The sequence below is a fragment of the Stenella coeruleoalba genome (genome assembly GCF_951394435.1).
Source record: "Stenella coeruleoalba genome assembly, chromosome: 9".
Classification (NCBI taxonomy): domain Eukaryota; kingdom Metazoa; phylum Chordata; class Mammalia; order Artiodactyla; family Delphinidae; genus Stenella; species Stenella coeruleoalba.
The window spans coordinates 14,177,420-14,197,448 of record NC_137155.1 but is presented as its reverse complement, the minus strand read 5'-3'; the positions used below and the strand labels follow the sequence as shown (position 1 = coordinate 14,197,448).

The window sequence follows — 20,029 nt, the reverse complement described above, 5'->3', positions numbered from 1 at the left end:
GCCTGTGCTCCGCAACGGGAGACGCCACAACAGTGAGAGGCCAGCGTACCACAAAACAAAAACAAAAAAAAAGTTATATTTACACTATACTGTAGCCTATTAAGTGATCAACAGCATGTGTCTAAAAAAACTATGTACATACCTTAATTTTAAAATCCTTTATTGGGAATTCCCTGGAGGTCCAGTGGTTAGGACTCCACACTTTCACTGCCAAGGGCCCTGTGTTCAATCCCTGGTCGGGGAACTAAGACCCCACAAGCCACACAGCACAGCCAAATAAAATAAAAAATAAATTTAAAAAATGAAAAAAAACTTTATTGCTGAAAAATGCTAACCATCATCTGAGCCATCAGCTAGGCATAATCTTTTTGCTGGTAGAGAGTTTGAACTATTGCAAGAATTACCAAAATGTGACACAGAGACATGAAGAGCAAATGCTGTTGGGAAAATGGTGCCAATAGATTTGCTTGATGTAAGATTGCCACAAACCTTCAATCTGCAGAAAATACATTATACGGGAAGTGCAGTAAAGCGAAGCACAATAAAACAAGGTATGCCTATACTCTCTCGTGATGCTGGGCAGCGGCAGTGAGTACAGCACCCAGCCAGCCATGTGATCACGAGGGTGAACAACCAACACAAGCACTCTGTACCCAGACAACCCTCCCATTTTTCACTTCCAGTACAGTACTCATAAATTACATGAGATATTCGACACTTTATGATAAAACAGGCTTTACATTAGGTGATGTTGCCCAACTGTGGGCTAATGTTAAGTGTTCTGAGCATGTTTAAAGTAGCCTAGGCTGGGCTTCCCTGGTGGCACAGTGGTTGAGAGTCCGCCTGCCGATGCAGGGGACACGGGTTCGTGCCCCGGTCCGGGAAGATCCCACATGCTGCGGAGCGGCTGGGCCCCGTGAGCCATGACCGCTGAGCATGCGCGTCCGGAGCCTGTGCTCCGCAACGGGAGAGGCCACAACAGTGAGAGGCCCGCGTACTGCAAAAAAAAAAAAAAAAAAAAGTAGCCTAGGCTAAGCTATGATGTTTGGTAGGTTAGGTGTATTTAATACATTTTTTCAACTTAGGGTATTTTTAACTTATGATGGCTTTATCAGGACTTAACCCCATCATATGTCAAGGAAGATCTGTACTTCAAAATGATTACCACAATAAGTTTAGTTAACGTTCATCGTGTCACATAGTTAAATATTTTTTTCTTGTTTTGAGGACTTTTAAGATCCACTCTCTTAGCAAGTTTCAAATATAGAGTACAGTCTTGTTAACTATAGTCAGCATACTGTACATGACATCCCATAACTTATTTATCTTACAACTGGAAGTTTGTACCTTTGACCACATTCACCCAATTCCCCCACCCTCCATTCCGCAATAAGTTTAAAGGACTGAAATCACATAAAGCATGTTACCCAACTACAATTGAATGAAATTAGAAATCATTAACACGGGAAATTTTGAAAATTAATAAACCTGTGCAAACAAAACAACACACTCCTAAATACCCAACTGATAAAAAAAGAAATCAAAGGGAAACTGGAATATATATTAGATAAATGAAAACCCAACATACCGACTCTTATGGAATGCAGCTAATGCAAGAGAAAACCAATGAAACAAAAATTGGTTCTTTGAAGAGATTAACAAAAGTGACAAGACTTTAGCTAGACTGACCAAGAAATAGAGAGGACTGAAATTATTAAAATCAGGAATGAAACAGGTGACATTACTACCAACCTTATAGAAATAAAAAGGAATACTACTACATAAAGGAACACTATGAACAAGTACATGCCAACAAATTAAATCAATAAACTAGATGAAACAGAAAATTTCTAGAAAGACACAATCTACAAAAACTGACTCAAAAAGACATAGAGAATCTGTGTGGACCTAAACAAGTTAAGAGATTTGATTAGCAATCGCAAAACTTCCCGCAAATAAAAAACCCAAGCTTAGATTGCTTCACTGATGAATTTTACCAATATTAAGAGAAGAACTAACACCAATTCTTCACAAACTCTTCCAAAAAATAGGAGATGGGTCACTTCCCAATTCATTGTTTGAGGCGATTATTACTCAGATACAAAAAACAGACAAAAACATCACAAGAAATGAAAAGTGTAAAACAATATCCATTAAGAATGAAGACACAAGTTCTCAACAAATACCTTAAGAAAAATTAAACTTATACTCTAATAATCCAGGTCCTATCAAATGGGGCTTCTTCCACAAGAGACCAAAACCATCCTCTGAGTTTTGATCACAATCTCTACTAGGCACATTAAGCAATCTCATTACTATTCACTCTACAGTAAAACATACAAAAATCAATGTAATTATAAACGTATCTCCCAAACTCGCCCATCTCCTTCTGTCACCCACCAAAAATACACAGCAGTTTTTTGAGACAAATATTTCTACATTTTGTGACTGATGCATTAGCCAGCATTATTCTAAAATTATAATGGTTGTTACAGAACCAGATTTCACAGACTCCGATCTTCTATGCTATACAACACGCCTCATAAGGAAGATATTTGGCCCTTGATGAAACATCTCCAATTTGGCCTCCACAAAACTGATTCCTTTGAAATCTAAGTAGGCTACGTTAAGCATAAGGATATTTTTAAGCATAGAATAGGGCACTGCTTTTCACCCTCTTCTCTCTACTACTTTGGAGATAAATTTATAGTCACTGGGTGGAAGAAAGCCTTACTCTCCAAATTATAACCCTGGAGTGGACCTAGGAGCTCATACCCACCACAAAATCTCAACCAAATGCCCTTCTCTAAAGCAGTGTGCTTTGCAGATTCATTAAACCTTTGAATTACCAAAGGAATTTATTAAAATGCATATTCCCAAGTCTTAATAAGAGATTCTGGTAAGTTTTTAAATAGGCCCAGGAATCTGCATTCTTAACTCACCCACTCCCCAAATGTTCCTGACTATTGAGAAAACACTACCCTGGAGGTACCTGATTTCTAGATTCACTCCCTATGCTTAACAGGAGCAACCACAGGCCAATACAGGTACCCAGGAGAACCCTCTGCTGACCATGTTTCATAATGCTAGTGGTCCCCATGGTCACATGCATTTCCTAGAGGGGTGGGAAGAAAAATCTGGACAATCGTTTTCCTAGAGACTCAGAGAAGAACCCACTGAACAGGGAGCAGGTTGGAAGTTGATTTTTTGCTATAGAAACACGTAGGTTAAAGAGGCAGGATTTCTTGTACAGATGCCTCAAATATTGAGGAATAACAGGGCATGTGAAAGGTATCATCACACTGTTCTAGGCTGTGCTACTACAAAATGGGAGATCCTTCCAAGGCTTGGGCCATCTATGCTACTCAACTGTTAGCAAACATCACTAGGTAAAGGAAGAGACTGCCTGCTACAAAAGATTCTCTTCCAAATTTAAGATTCTTCCCAAGCTGCAAATCATCTCAGATTACTCCTAAATTCAAGACCACAGCCTGCAAAATAATCTAGTCAATGTCTACAACATAATTAAGTCAAGTTGCTGCCAGCCTGTTCTCTCTCTTCTCTCTCTCTCTCATTAAAAGTTGGGAATCCAAGTGCATTCAAACCTTTTAAAGACAAACCAATGTTTCCAGATGTGTGGCATTTAAGAATTTTATAAGGGCTTTCATATTTATTTTGCGTTTCTGATGGTTTACGATAAGAGACCTTACAAATCCATAAAAGCAGATTGGGCTGGAGTTTACTGCTGTTATACAAAGGGATCTTTGTATGACAGATAATTCAGAGAGCAAGTCAGCTCGGAACCAGCGTCCTGCCTCTGTATCAAGGGGGAACTCGGACATAGAAGGACCCTTCAACATGTGAGAGTAAAAATCTGATCACACAAAAGAGGGACTGCGACTACAGAAGGACCATCCCAGTTAGGGTCCACTTTGCCACTTTGATAAATATGCAATGCAAATGGTAGAAGAGATCATTTATAAAGCCAACGCTAACAGTCGATTCTCGTTATCTCTTGTATATTCTACAGCTCTTTTCTTTTTTTTTTTTTTACAGCTCTTATTTTTATCTTAGTTAGTTGAATAAGGGCGAAGAGTATGATGTTTAGAATGCTTACTGACTCCTAAAATCCCCACGCTCTTACCCTACTCCCCTTGCCTGGACAGCTACAACCCATCCTTAGGATCTTAGCTTAAAATCTACCTGCTTCAGATAGGTATATGCAATCCTCTCACTCTAGGTGAGTTCCCTAGTTACATTTACTAATGGTTTTTTTCTCCTCACAGAATTTTTAATTATGATTTTTCATTAATAACGATTTAGTTATTAGTATATTCAAAGATTTCTCTCTCTACCACCTCCTGCTGGTCTTTGTTGAATGCTATATTACAAGTGCCTAGCAAGTGCCTTTTGGGCCTTAGATTCTTTTTTTTTTTTAATTTTTATTGGAGTATAGTTGATTCACAATGTTGTGTTAATTCCAGGCGTTCAGCAAAGTGAATCAATTGTACATATACATATATCCACTCTTTTTTTAGATTATTTTCCCACATAGGTCATTACAGAGTATTGAGTAGAGTTCCCTGGGCTATAGAGTAGGTCCTTATTAGTTATCTATTTTATATATAATAACGTGTACATGTCAATCCCAATCTCCCAATTTATCTCTCCCTCCCCCCACCCCCGGTAACCATAAGTTTGTTTTCTACATCTGTGACTCTATTTGTTTTGTAAAGAAGTTCATTTGTACCATATTTTTACATTCCACATATAAGTGATATAATATGGTATTTGTCTTTCTCTGACTTACTTCACTCAGTATGACAACCTCTAGGTCCATCCATGTTGCTGCAAATGACATTATTTCATTTTTTATGGCTGAGTAATATTCCATTGAACATATGTACCACATCTTCTGTATCTATTCCTCTGTTAATGGACATTTAGGTTGGTTCCATGTCCTGGTTACTGTAAACAGTGCTGCAATGAACGTTGGGTGCATGTGTCTTTTAGATTCTTAGTAAATGATTCTAAATGAATAACTGAATTTTACCAGGTTGATTTCACAATCGAATATATTAACTATTAGAATATGTAAATTTAGCATCCTTTTACTCAACAAGTGTCAGGTGCCGTAACAAAAGTACATTTATTCATACGTCCATGTGTATTTTATTAAATCATTATAGGCACTTTAAGATAGAAAAAATGTGTATATATGTGTGTGTGTACATATATATATGTACACATATATTTTTTTTTTCAGGTTCTTCCCACTTATGAACTAAACTTTCAACTAAAGACCTATATGAGAATAAGATGAAAATGACCAAAATCATGGTTTTCTGATTTTCGTACATCTAAGTAGCTTCAGGGTAATCAAAATTTATATATAAATATATTATGCATAGCAAATATTTCAAAACTAAGATCTTTTTCATGGCTTTATCCAACATTATTCCTAATAAGAGATTTACTCAATATATATTCAGGAAATATATCTACTAAAGCACTACACTTAAATTTAGACTTACTTTGAATTGGTAAGAATGAAGTTTCAGCTTCACTTATTAAAAGTTGGCCTGTGGCTGTGTTCTCAGGAAAATGTGATTACTCTCATGTTATTTTGCACAATGCTGTGTATGTAGTCTTATTATATATGTTCATCAGTGAATTCCTCAAACTCTGTGATGGTGGGAGCTTCATTATGTAAAGGTTAGCCATTATAGAGAATATCTGGAAAATTATATCTGCCACATAAGAAATCTCTATATCTGTTATCCCTTCATACAAGCCCACAGGCTCAGTTATTTCCTCGGAAGTTCTACTCAGACAGCCCCTAATTTAAGTGGCTAGAAAACTAAAAAATTGTGTTTGAAGAGTCAAGCGGAAATTCCCAGACCTTAAAAAGTCAGAACATATTTTTTAAAATACTCTTTGCCTTCTCGACTCATCCCCTCACAAAGTGCTTCACAACATTTTTTTGAAACTTAATCACACACACACACACACACACACCCCCTTAAATGGACCGATGGCCCAAAAGAAAGCCAGCTTACAAGAAAGGATGCTGGAGGTCCTCCAAGGTAGTATTCCCAAACTGCAGGCTGGAAATCCGTTTAGTAAGTCCCCTTAGCATGTTATTAAAAACAGAACAGAGTGGAGTGGCATAGAATGGAAGGGATAATCAGTGTTTGCTGATAACGAATTTCCTAACTTAGAAACCCTGGCATGATGGGAAATCTTGGAGTGAGAAGCTGTGTGTATGTGTGAAAGTATATTTGGAAATAATAAGCCCACTGATAAAGAGCTCACATATTTGGAGCTCAGGCATTCTGTGACACAGTGGCCATAGTTGAGTATAATCCCAGAGAGAAAGGCTTCCTGTCCCTGCCCTCACTGTGAGACCCATCAGTGGGGACACCATGTTCCTGACACACTGCAGTGCTCACCCTGGGGGACAAGAGTGACATCTGAATGCTGGACTCCCTTTTAGAACCCTATTCCATAAGGCCATAGTAAAAACCACAGACTTCTTTAGAGAAGGGACCCTCCCCATAGGATTTCTGAACTTATCACAAGACGGGGACCCCAGGGAGGAGTAAGAGATTCTCATGATACACTGGATTCGATGTTGAAACCATTTAATTAGAGTATTTTTTTAAATGGGACCTAATTTTATACCTCTAGTAAAGTGGACCATATTATTTACACAAGTGTTTCAGGTATTTTAAGTTGTATCGGTCCATAGACAAGCTGACTTTTAAAGTATGATTTATGGAACACACACACACACACGCACACACAATATGCTATGCTGTAAAGGATAATGATAACTCTTACTAATATTAAAATCTCAATCCCTACGGTTGTAATTCCCTATTCCTGGAGAAAGAAGGATGAATGGGTATATGCATGTTTATGTGTAAAAAAAAAAAATGAAGAAAGAAACTTTACTGTCAAGAATGTCCTCAGAATTATTTTTAGTTTTGTCAGTTCCTAATACAGCCAGAGAAAATTATCTTAGTAGATGAGAAGGTATAAGCTTGTACAATGTAGAAGCGGACAACAAGAAAGTCTTCTGATGATCTTAAAAGGGGAAACCCTGGATGTGTCTCAGAGACTCAGTCTCCAAAGTGTCCTCAAATGTAAACATGGTCATACAAGCTACTCTTCCACAGACAAGGCACTGGAATCCATGGAAAGTGTCTCCTGGTCAGAGCAGGGTATTCCTTCTCCCATTCAATCTGCATAAATAAATAAACACAGGCACGTACACATCAGCACATGCACACACAAACACCATCCACATGTCTCCCTTTGAGAACAAACCAAGATGTGGGCACCAGCAAGGCAACAATTTTTTTTTAAAAACCCACAAATGTCACACAATTAGGCATAGAAGGAGACTACACTCTTTTTCTTGCCACATCACACAATCAGCGTGGGGCTGAACCACAGGACTTTACCAATATTTGACTGTTTGACTTACAAAAATAACAATTTAGTACAGTTCAACCTAACATTGATGGAGTTCCCACCATCCTCAGAACTCATAAGGTTAATTTTATTTGATATACTACCTCCACAAAATGACAATTCAAATGACAGTGATACACAGTGACACCTTTATGATAATTTCACAAAAGTCAGAGAGAAAGAATAACGTGGAAGGATGCTTTCGGACAATGTGTCTGCAGGGTTGGGAAGTAAACTAGCAAGAACATACAAAGTCAAATAATACATCATCACCGAGTACATACAATTCACAAGACATTAGGTCCTTGTCCTCAATCACCTACAATTTACTTGGGAAGTTATAATGCAAGAAAAAAATCGCACCTATTATTTTACAATAATTACTCAGGGCAGATAAACTGGCACAAAGAATATCAAACAGTGCATGTCTTTAGACATGTCTTTAGAGTTTAAATAGCATAACTCTCTTATCTAATCTAATGCTGAAAAAGGCTAGTATTATACCAAAGACTTCCCTGCTCACTAGAGTCACATTAAAAAAAAAATGTTTAGGGCTTCCCTGGTGGCGCAGTGGTTGAGAGTCCGCCTGCCAATGCAGGGGACACGGGTTCGTGCCCCGGTCCAGGAAGATCCCACATGCCGCGGAGCGGCTGGGCCCATGAGCCATGGCCGCTGAGCCTGCGCGTCTGGAGCCTGTGCTCTGCAACGGGAGAGGCCACAGCAGTGAGAGGCCCGCGTACCACAAAAAAGGGAGGAGAAAAAAAAAAAAGTTTAAATCTTAAAAAATGTTTAAAGTGCTCCACCAATTTAAATATTGCATAGAGGTCAAGGAGGGTTAAGACCAAATAAATGTCACTGGATTTCACAAATGAACAAAGATGGACAAAAAAATCCCAAAGGGATAAAATATTTAAGTAAAAAAGGCCTCTGGATAAACAGGCAGACTGACTGTACGTGTTTATATCTGTCTCCTCCCAAAACCCAACAAAAAACAACAGCAAAGGAATAAAAAGGTATGAACATACATGGATAAAAAGAGGGGAGGCACTACTAGTGGATGAGTTCAATACATTTTACAGAAGCCGAAAAGTAGATAAAAGAATGGAAACAATTCAGCAGAATAGAGAAAGCTACTTTTTAAAAGTGCCTGTACAGGCAACCAATGAAAAAGCAGCCAATTCTCACTGCACAGTCACACACTCAAACACATTCCGGCTTCAAACCTGGTTCTACCAAGTACTACAGAAAGTGAGGATAAAGAACAACAATGACAATGGGGGACAGTCATTAGATGTGCCTTCAAGTCCCTTCCTCGACCCCAACATTGGCAAGGAAAGATCCAGGATGACAGCTATGTAGCAGGCCTAGAAAAAAAAAGTCAGCCCAGATTACAGCAAAAGGGCAGAGGCTCCAAACAGAGGGGAGTTGTGGGTGGTGTCGCTCACTGGAGAATATAATTGCATTACCTGATATATTGAACCTTTGATAATGATATTGACAGGCATCTGACAGAGCTGATGAAGCAAGAACAAACAATTCTAAATAGTTCATAAAAAAATAAGCAAACAGAAATAAAGGCTATTATTAACTCTAGGGAAACAAAAAGCTGTGTGGAAAACCTAATCTTCAGATAAGACTTCATTAAAATTTTAAACACACACAAAGGGCACCATTAAGAAAGTAAAAAGGCAAGCCACCTTCTAGGAGAAAATATTTGCAAATTGTCTATCTGACAAAGGATTCATATCCTGAATATAAAAAGAACTACATACCAAGAAGAAAACAACAAGCAACCCAAATAAAACACATAGGCAAAAAACTTTAACAGACACTTTGCAAAAGAAGATACCAAAATAACCAACAAGCATTATACAAGAAAAGATGTTCATCAGGGAAATGATGGTAAAGGAATTAAAAAGGTATGAACATAAACAAGACAAAGAACAAAAGAGACATGAGGGATGACAGATATCTGGTTTATAATAGAAATGTTCTATAACTTGATCTGGGTGGTAGCTATATGGAAATCCATACACATAAAAATCCACCGAGCTGAATATTAAGATTTGTATACTTTAGTCAACAAACATTATACTTTTTCTGATGTTATCAAGTAAGCTTTTTTTTAAATTTTTATTTTATATTGGAGTACTGTTGATTAACAATGCTGTGTTAGTTTCAGGTGTACAGCGGAGTTATTCCGTTATACATATTCACGTATCTATTCTTTTTCTATACTTTAACTTTTTAAAAATATAATCCTCAGCAATCCACAATTTTTGCTCTATTATTAGGGGATATGGAAGTAGAAGGATGAATGTAAGAGAGCTAAATCTTTACCGGTCTTCACCAAATAAGAAAGGATAGATCCTTTCCTATCTTAAGCTTATTTGTGATTAGTAATAGCTGCCTCTGGGGAAACAAGACTGGCCGTTGAGGAAAGGAGAGACAGGGGACTGCTATTTTTCATAATAAGTCTTTTACTAATATTTGATTTTTTTAAATTGTGCATATATTAACTTGATGGGAAATTTTTAAGTGAATATTAAGTTATAAGCTATTAGCTATGTGATTATTTACACAACCACGGGGCAGAGAAGGCCTTTGAAGTGCACCGTGGTGGACACCTTTCATTTTGCCAGCACAGTGCCCATTCCCTTTTCTGCGCTCTGATTCTCCCTCCTCTACCAGCAGTACAGATGGTCTAGGGGAAATTTCTCCACCCCAGCTTCCGTAGAAGCCTGTGACTCAGGCCCAATCCAACCCATGGCCCTGGCCCTTGGCCAGAGATATATTTTCTTTTCCAGGGATAGGCACAAGCCCAAATTTGGGCCGATGAGGGCTATACTGAGGAGTTCTCTGTAAATGTGGCCTAGCCTAGAGGGGCTGGCAGCCATCTTGCCACCAAAAGAGAAGAAGGTGCCCAAGAATGGGGCTGACAGGATGAACAGCAGAGATGAGAGATGAGGAAAAGACACCTGAGCCCTGATGCCTGTGGTTGAGCCCTGGTTCCATGCAGGTCTGAAGTCTGTCTTCCCCTGCCGTTTTCATAATTATAAGAGGCAGTACCGTGTAAGGAGGAAGTAATGGACTGCGTGGCTTCAAACTTCAGCTTTACTGCATACTGTGTGACCTTGGGCCTGTCACTTGACCTCTTCCTAATCTATAAAATAGGAATAGTAATGGTACCAACCTCACAGAATCAAATGAGTTAACATGTAACACACACACATATGCACATATATTTTATATATACATATATTATATGTTCATAGCTTAATACAAACATATATTCATTAAAATCTCATTTAAATTTATGTGTGCAAGAACCATATTTTTACTTTTAATTAAATCCTCTTCTTTCCTTAAGCCAGTTTGAATTGAGTTTTCTGATACTTACAAGTGGCAGGATCCTAATTCAACAGCCCAAAGAGAAACCATGCAAAATCAATCGATAGATTTAAGCAAATATATAAAACATACACATAATATAAACATAAACGTGCTCTATAACAGAAACAAAATCCTCAAAAAATTAAAAAGTAAATAGAAAAGGAAGAAATAATGTTTGGATTGATAAAGTTTCTGCCCTTACGAATAACAAGATGGAGATGCTCCACAAAATGGGCACAAGTATAAACACACCATTCACAAATGAAACAAAACAAGAACGCAAGAAACTCACGTTCGGGTTTTAAAAATCAAACATGAAATAAACAGGAACTAATTTTTTCCGATGTTAAATCTAAAGAGTGCTTTAAATTTTATTATCTGGTGTTGGCAAACATCCGATGGACTGCTAGTGAGAATGTAAACTGACACAACCTTTCTGAAAGGCAATCTAGCTATAATAAAAAGAAGCACACCTTTGACACCATAATTCTTCTCCTAGGAATTCATCTAAGGAGATACTTAAGAGTGTGTGGGAACATTTTCCCTATAAGTTTTCTCACTGATTGTATTTATATTCGGAAACACTGGAAACTGAGTGTCCAAAAACAGCGGGTCCATTATAACTGATACATTCCAATACTGTTCAGTCACTTATAATAGTGATGGAAAATATGTACATCTATTGAAGAACGTTCATGATTATTAAATGAAATAAACAAGTTACAAAACCATATAGGATGCGCCTGTTTTAGTTGTATGAATATATACACATACGTAAGGAAACAAATGTACTGGGATACATATCAAATGACTGTGAAATCTCTGGGTGGTAGAATTTATGTGTCCTAATTTGTTGGTGGGGTTTTTTTTCCCCTTATATATGTATTTCATTCTTTCTCCAATGAACCTTTACAGACTTTCAATAAGAAAAAATGTACCTTAAATTCATAGAAAGCCATAAATTACCTCTTAGTGTAGTTTCAGTCATGCATTTGGAGCCAAAATGCATGCAAGCTGTTAGGTGGAGTACAGGTGATAGAAAAGTCGAGGGAGTGGACACTCTTTTGAGAAAATGTGGTGGTAGAAACAAGGAGCAAAGGGTCTCAGAAACATACGTAGCGTATCAGTGTCGCAATGGAGCATCTGGATAAGAGGAGGAGACCGAAGATGCGAAAAGAAGGAATCACTGGGGGAGATGTCTTATCAAGCCCAAATAGCAACACACTGCTTTCCATTGTCCCACGGCTTCTGTTTGGGATCGACTGGGCTGCCTTAACTGGATTCCCACATGCCCTTTTCCCATGCGCTGCATGGGCTCAGAACTTACCCAGGGACAGAACTCACCCAGGGACAGAACTCATACTCTCAGCCTCTTGGTGTCTTAACCCCCTAAACTAAGTACAACAGGCAGTTTTCATCCGAAGCTTTCCCCAGGGAAGAAATAGGACACTTGAAGCCCTGCTCAAGGCTTCCCTAGGCCACCTTGATTAACCACCAACCACAACTGCTATCATAATACACACCATTATGAAAAAGTGAGTTTTCAACAATTCGTAAGGGTTTGAATGCTCTCTAAGTCAGATTACATTTTCTTTTCAGTTATTTCTGGCATATTAACAGCTGGTGACCTAGATTAAGAAATAATTTAATATGTCAAAAGGCAGACTGTATCAATAAATTCCCTCACAGATGGGAAGTGGATTCAATGAAAAGCTTCAGACCTAAAATTCAAGTACTTACTTGGAAGGAGGGAGAGGGTGGGGAGAAATACCTACCAGTGGGTAAAAGGAAGTATGGAAAAATGATGACAAAACCTGGCCAGGATCCCAGCAGATCATGGCTACTTTCTGCACAAGTAGCCAGGGACTAGAAGGGGGCAGGAAGCCTTGTTAATTCAGCTGCTAAAGGAGCGACAGGAGGATCACAGTTCGGGATGAGCTTGGGTAGATATTAAAAGAAATACAATCCTCTTACTGCATTGAGAGCATGCATGTGTGAAGGGAGGGACGAGAGGCTGCCACCCAGCCTCTGGGCATGCGGACAGGCAAAGGAATCAGTGCCCCCTTCAGCTGAGTTCATGGGAGTCAATGGGAACTGGGGGGGCGTCCTGAGCCCAAGTCTGAAAAGGGAAATTCACCTTCATAGTGGGCAACGCGGCAAACCTGACTTCCAGTAAAACAGGAAACCACTAAACATCCAGAATCCCAGGGATGGAAAATACTTCCACGTGAAAGAGAACACAGTTCAAGTGACACGGACCACGGGGCTCATTAGCCGGTGTCCATTTTCAAGTACAATGCTTCATCTACAATATGAATGTCCTTTGCCCGGGACACAAATGAAGACCTCAGTGCTGGCAAGGTCTTGACGACAAGCAGTGGGCAGGGAAGCCAGGCAAACCCACTGCCTGCTACTGTACCTCTCCAACTGCTCGGGGCTGGGCTTGATTTGGACATGGCGTTCATTTGTGCCCACCTCTCGGGGAGAAAAATAAATTACTGCGACCAATCTTGTGAAACACCAGGGAACCCAACCCGTGCAGCATGGATTTTTTTTTCATGCAATAAAACGCCCTCCTCTGTGCAAAAAGATGCAGAGAACTGTTAGGTTCAGGTCATATTTATTTTTGACCTTCCAGAGAAGGACGCTGGCGTCAAAAGGGATACACATACAGAGAGACCCCTCAAAAAAAAAAAAAAAAAAAGAAGAAAAATCGAAAGAAAGAAGTGTGCATCTAGATCTCGGTTTTGAACTTCGAGATTCACTGCACAGTACTGTATTAAAGCCCTTGGCTCTTCGCGATCAGCCTTCTTAATCCAAACATATTTCTTCGGAGGTAGCTTCTGTGCTAAATCGCTCGTTCCTGCTGCACCCAAGTAGCCAGGAAATCCCGCCGGAGGAAGGACAGCGCCGCAATCTCCCGCCGGGACCTGCGGGCCGCGTCCCCACCAGCCGCCTGCGGGCGCGCGGCCAGCGGGCGCCGGGAGGAAGATGCGCTCAGCTCCGGGAGCCGCGGGCGACACGCCGCACCTGCCACAGCTCGTGCCGGGCGCCGGCCCAGGAGGGCGGGGAGCGCGGCCAGCCGCGCGGGGGAGCGGCGAGGCAGCCGGGAGACCCGGGCCAACCCCGCGCCTCCCGGGACAGGGGCTGCGCGTCCCCGGCGCTCCCGCCTTCCCGCCGGCTCCCCGCAGCGCCGGGTGCCGCCTTGCTGCAGTGGCTGCGGCGGAGGGCAAGGCGTCCCCGAGACCCCGGCCCGGCCTCCTGTGCTCCCCCACATCCCACCCCCGCCCCGGCCGGCTCGGCCCTGCCCGCCGCGTCCCCGCCACCCGCTTCTGACCTTTTCCTGCGCGCGGTTGAGTCGCTTCTGAACGTTCTTGGCGAAGATGCCCGTCTTGATGTCGGCCATGGCTGCGGGTCCGCGGAGGCTGAGAGGAGCGGAGCGGGCGGCGAGGAGGAGCGGGAAAGGAGGAGCAGGAGAGGCGGCGAGGAGCCGCCGAGCGCCAGGAGGGGTGAGGGAGGGGCGCGGCGGCGGGGACCCACTTAAAGCGACAGAGCGGAGGCGGGACGCGCCGGCCCGGTCGGTGACACGGGTGGCGAGCTAAAGAGAGAGAAGAAGCCAAGAGTCGAAATGCCCAGAGAGCGCCCACAGTGATGGCAGAGGAGGTCTGGTGGAGAAAGGGAAGGGAGCCGAGCAGCAGCCGCAGGGCCCGCAGCAGCTCCGGGGTTCTCTGAAGGCGGAGTTTGTGGTGGGGGAGGGTGAGAGGGGCCCCAATTCTCTCCAGCAAAAAAAAAAAAAAAAAAGGCGGGTGTGGGCGGAGGAGTTGGAGAAGAGGGAAGGAGAACACCGGGAAGGTGCAAGTGGAAATGGAGGGGGTTGGGCTGCGCTCCCTGGAGGACCCGCTCGAAGACCCCAGGCAGAGAATGCAACCCTCGATTATCTGTGTGTTCAAGAACACACCCTCGGGAGGCTCGCAGCCCAACGAGGGAAGCCGACTGGGAAACCGAGTCAGGGCAGACGTTGGAGCTGCCCCAGAGACACAGGTAGAAAGGAGGGAGGCACCAATGGTGACACTTGTGTAAACTTTCACACAAGACTTGGGGCGAGGGCGGGAGGTTCCTTGCTGAGAAGGGTCCACTCCTTTAAGGCAGGTGCTGTGCTTTGGTGATCTCTGTAATCCCTGCCCTGAGCATAGGCACTCACTTTCCAAGAACCATTGCATGGAAGAGGCAGGTCCTTTATTGCCTCACACCAGCAGTGTAAGACCCAGGCCTCCTAACCTGTTGCTTCTTACCCACCTTCTGGTAACCTTAACAGGGATTCACCATCGTCAGTACACTTTGCAGAAGTAAGAATAATAGAGATAAACTTGTCCTATACCTACCTAGAGCTCTTGAAGCCTCTGACCGAAGGTCAAACTATTCATATTGGGTTCTCTCTGAGAATGTGAGAAGGGTAAGGCAGGTGGCCCAGGAAACAGGTCAGAAGTGAGTCAGGCATCTGGGAATCCTGTGAGTTCCGGAGAGCATCTCACGCCACCTCTGGAGTAGACTGTCACGTGGGCAGCTCCCGTGCTTTGCCGCTTGGTATCCACTCCTAGTATAGTCCCCTCACCTTGATTCTAAAAGGCTTGTGACTGCCTTTTACCAATAAGATATGGCGGAAGTACACTGTGCCAATTGCAGACCAACGCCTTGAGAAGCCAGGCAGGTTTCGCAGTCTGAGGAACGAAACCTGTTCTTCCTGTGCTGCCGTGTAGAGTTTCAGCTACCCTGCTGTAAAAAGCCCCTTGGAGAGGCCACATGGTAAAGGGAGAAGCCCTGAGGTTACTTGGACAGGGAGAGCAAAACCCAGATGTCCCTGCATCCCAGCTGAGACCATCCTCCAGGAAAAACACTGGCCCAATACAGCCGCACAAAAAGTCATCAGCAAGACCAGCGGAAGAACCGCCCAGACAATCCTAGCCAAGAATGTGGAACGGTGAGCAAAAAAAAAAAAAAAAAAGATAGGGGTTTTATTATGCGAGGCACACTGAGGCCAAACAAACTCAAGTGTCAGTTTGGAGCAGAGAAAGGTTTATTGCAGGGCCATGGAAGGAGACAGGTAGCTTATGCCTCCCGAAATCCCAAACTCCTGGGAGGAGTTTCAGCGAAGCATTTTAAAGGCAAGGTGAGGGAGGGGCATGGTTGGTTGTTGGAGACCTCTTCGCGTCAGAATCCTTTGTTCTTGCAGCTGTCCAGGTAGGTCAGGTCAGGATGATCCTGTAAACCTCCAACAAGATAAATGTTATTCTCTGTTCTGCAACTTTTTTTTTTTTTTTTTTTTGCGGTACGCGGGCCTCTCACTGTTGCGGCCTCTCCCGCTGTGGAGCACAGGCTCCGGACGCGCAAGCTCAGCGGCCATGGCTCTCGGGCCCAGCCGCTCCGTGGCATGTGGTATTTTCCTGGACCAGGGCACGAACCCGTGTTCCTTGCATCTGCAGGCGGACTCTCAACCACTGCGCCACCAGGGAAGCCCTGTTCTGCAACTTTTTATCTCTATATGAATGGGAAAGTGATATACCCTTAAAGGTCAGAGCCTTGAGAATGGTCTATCCTGTACATTTCAGCCTATAGGCAACGTTCTTAACCCTAAACAAAAACTATAGAACACAAAGATTTAAAGAAACAGATCCAATATGGAGTCAGATTTGTTCTACCCTATCACAGCTTTTTAAGCCACTTTTCTGATGGTTTTTTACTGAAATACCCAGTCTATTCACTTGGCTCTTACTTCCTTAGGATGGCTATTCATCCCAATTTGCCTGGGAATGAAAGCGTTTCCAGGACACAGGACTTACAGTGCTAAAACCAGGAAAGTCCTGGGGAACCTGCAAGAGTTGGTCACCTTCTTTCCAACATCTCAACTAAACAGGAGTTTACTTCAGAGCAAAGTAAGAAAAACTTGTTTCTTCTCTTGGTCAGCATTCAGTAGAACAGACTACTCAGAAGCCACGAATTTTGAGACGGGGGCTTCTGAACCTTAGCTCTGCCTTGGGATCTTGGCCATGAGGATACAAGCCTCAGAATGTTGGAATATACCAGAATGTTCTGGAGCATATCAGTCCATGGTTACTCTTATACTCTGAGCCCCAGAGCCCCCTCTGCTCCCTCTGGGCCTGGCTACAGCCCTCATTACAGTCACCACTGCCCTTTCTCTGACAAGCAAGGGACAGGGTCCCAAGCAGTGGGTTTACTTTTTCTCTGCTTACTTAGGGCCCGAGCCATCAGATCCCACTGTCCCAGCCTTTGTCTCTCCTGGCAATTACTCCCCCACCAGTTTTTGGAACACAGTGAATATCTTTTGAAATAAAATTGCAAATGGTTCGCTTTTCTTATCATTCGGATGCCCAAATCTAGATCTGTAGCGTGGGTGGAAAGGGAAGCTTGTCATTTCTTGATAATTCCATTTGGAATACATGCTGAGCATATTAAAAAATTGTGTGCAAACTGTTAACAAATGAACCAGTATTTTTGGGTTGCCATGTGGCTCATTCTAGCCACTCTGGAATATTGATGAAGCGCTTTAGCTGGTACTTAGTAGGTGCCCTGTAAATATATATATATATATATATATATATTTTTTTTTTTTGGCTGCATTGGGTCTTCATTGCTGCACGCGGGATTTCTTCTAGTTGCGGTGACTGGGGGCTACTCTTCGTTGCGGTGCGCGGGCTCCTCATTGCGGTGGCTTCTCTTGTTGTGGAGCACGGGCTCTAGGTGTGCAGGCTTCAGTAGTTGTGGCTTGTGGGCTCAGTAGTTGTGGCTCATGGGCTCCAGAGCACAGCCTCAGTAGTTGTGGGGCATGGGCTTAGTTGCGCCGTGACATGTGGGATCTTCCTGGACCAGGGCTCGAACCCGTGTCCCCTGCATTGACAGGTGGATTCTTAACAACTGCGCCGAATGCAGGAATGCATGAGACTAACTCATGAGGATGCATTCTTTGCTATTTCTTCTCATAATTCTTCAGTAATGCTACTGGAACATGGGTGGGGGGAAGGGGAGCCCAACTACTACAATGATTTTTTTCCTTAGGATAATTTTTTTAAATTGGAGCATAGTTGATTTACAGTGCTGTGTTAGTTTCAGGTGAACAGCAAAGTGATTCAGTTATACATATATATATATTCTTTTTCAGATTTTTTTCCATTATAGGTTATTGCAAGATATTGAGTATAGTTCCCCATGCTATGCAGTAGGTCCTTGTTGTTTATCTATTTATATGTGGTAGTTTGTATCTGTTAATCCCAAGCTCCTAATTTATCCCTCCCTCCCCATTTGGTAACCATAAGTTTATTTTCTATGTCTCTGAGTCTGTTTCTTTCCTGTAAATAAGTTCATTTATATCATTGTTTTAGATTCCACATATAAGTGGCATCACATGATATTTGTCTGTGTCTGACTTACTTCACTTAGTATGATTTTCTTTTGAATTTTTGAATTTTATTTCATTTATTTTTTTATACAGCAGGTTCTTATTAGTCATCAATTTTATACACATCAGTGTGTACATGTCAATCCCAATCGTCCAATTCATCACACCACCATCCCCACGCCCTGTGGCTTTCCCCCCTTGGTGTCCATACGTTTGTTCTCTACATCTGTGTCTCAATTTCTGTCCTGTAAACTGGTTCATCTGTACCATTTTTCTAGGTTCCACATACATGCATTAATATACAATATTTGTTTTTCTCTTTCTGACTTACTTCACTCTGTATGACAGTCTCTAGATCCATCCACGTCTCAACAAATGACTCAATTTCGTTCCTTTTCATAGCTGAGTAATATTCAATTGTACATATGTACCACATCTTTATCCATTCATCTGTCGATGGGCATTTCAGTTGCTTCCATGACCTGGCTATTGTAAATAGTGCTGCAATGAACATTGGGGTGAATGTGTCTTTTTGGAATATGGTTATCTCTGGGTATATCCCAGTAGTGGGATTGCTGGATCATATGATAATTCTATTTTTAGTTTCTTAAGGAACCTCCATACTGTTCTCCATAGTGGCTGTATCAATTTACATTCCCACCAACAGTGCAAGAGGGTTTCCTTTTCTCCACACCCTCTCCAGCATTTGTTTCTAGATTTTTTGGTGGTGGCTATTCTGAAGACTGGTGTGAGGTGATACCTCATTGTAGTTTTGATTTGCATTTCTCTAATGATTAGTGATGTTGAGCAGCTTTTCATGTGCTTCTTGGCCATCTGTATGTCTTCTTTGGAGAAATGTCTATTTAGGTCTGGACATTTTTGGATTAGGTTGTTTATTTCTTTAATATTGAGCTGCATGAGCTGTTTATATATTTTGGAGATTAATCCTTTGTCCGTTGATTCGTTTGCAAATATTTTCTTCCATTCTGAGGGTTGTCTTTTCATCTTGTTTATGGTTTCCTTTGCTGTGCAAAAGCTTTTAAGTTTCATTAGGTCCCATTTGTTTATTTTTGTTTTTATTTCCATTACTCTAGGAGGTGGATCGAAAAAGATCTTGCTCTGATTTATGTAAAGAGTGTTCTTCCTATGTTTTCCTCTAAGAGTTTTATAGTGTCTGGTCTTGCATTTAGGTCTCGAATCCATTTTGAGTTTATTTTTGTGTATGGTGTTAGGGAGTGTTCTAATTTCATTCTTTTACATGTAGCTGTCCAGTTTTCCCAGCACCACTTATTGAAGAGACTGTCTTTTCTCCATTGTATATCCTTGCCTCCTTTGTCATAGATTAGTTGACCATTGGTGCATGGGTTTATCTCTGGGCTTTCTATCCTGTTCCATTGATCTATATTTCTGTTTTTGTGCAAGTACCATATTATCTTGATTACTGTAGCTTTGTAGTATAGTCTGAAGTCAGGGACTCTGATTCCTCCAGCTCCGCTTTTTCCCCTCAAGACTGCTTTGGCTATTCGGGGTCTTTTGTGTCTCCATAAAAATTTTATTTTGTTGTTGTTGTTGTTTTTGTTTTTTTGCTGTACGCGGGCCTCTCACTGCTGTGGCCTCCCCTACTGCAGAGCACAGGCTCCGGACGCGCAGGCTCAGCAGCTATGGCTCACGGGCCCAGCCGCTCCGCGGCATGTGGGACCCTCCCGGACCGGGACACGAACCCATGTCCCCTGCATCAGCAGGTGG

General features: G+C 42.0%; 2 protein-coding genes across 7 annotated transcripts in view; one reads left to right on the top strand and one right to left on the bottom strand.

Moving 5' to 3' along the window:
* The window catches only part of AMPH (amphiphysin), a 183,552-nt gene extending 168,901 nt beyond the window's left edge, over positions 1–14,651 (bottom strand). For 2 of the 4 annotated variants that reach the window (XM_079931516.1, XM_079931517.1), the window contains exon 1: positions 14,210–14,651. In XM_079931516.1, the coding sequence (XP_079787642.1) occupies positions 14,210–14,278 (69 nt within the window). In that variant the 5' untranslated portion in view covers positions 14,279–14,651. The remainder of the gene's footprint in view (positions 1–14,209) is intronic. The other 2 variants (XM_079931518.1, XM_079931515.1) reach the window with 2 other exon arrangements.
* Positions 14,652–14,661: 10 nt separating this feature from the next.
* LOC307191431 (uncharacterized protein) overlaps positions 14,662–20,029 on the top strand; it is a 172,408-nt gene continuing 167,040 nt past the window's right edge. For all 3 annotated transcript variants that reach the window (XR_013829760.1, XR_013829761.1, XM_079931524.1), the window contains exons 1-2: positions 14,662–14,913; positions 15,630–15,850. Coding sequence is in view for 1 of the 3 variants with exons in the window: in XM_079931524.1 (XP_079787650.1) it covers positions 14,737–14,913; positions 15,630–15,850 (398 nt within the window). In the remaining 2 variants the exon portion in view is untranslated. The remainder of the gene's footprint in view (positions 14,914–15,629; positions 15,851–20,029) is intronic.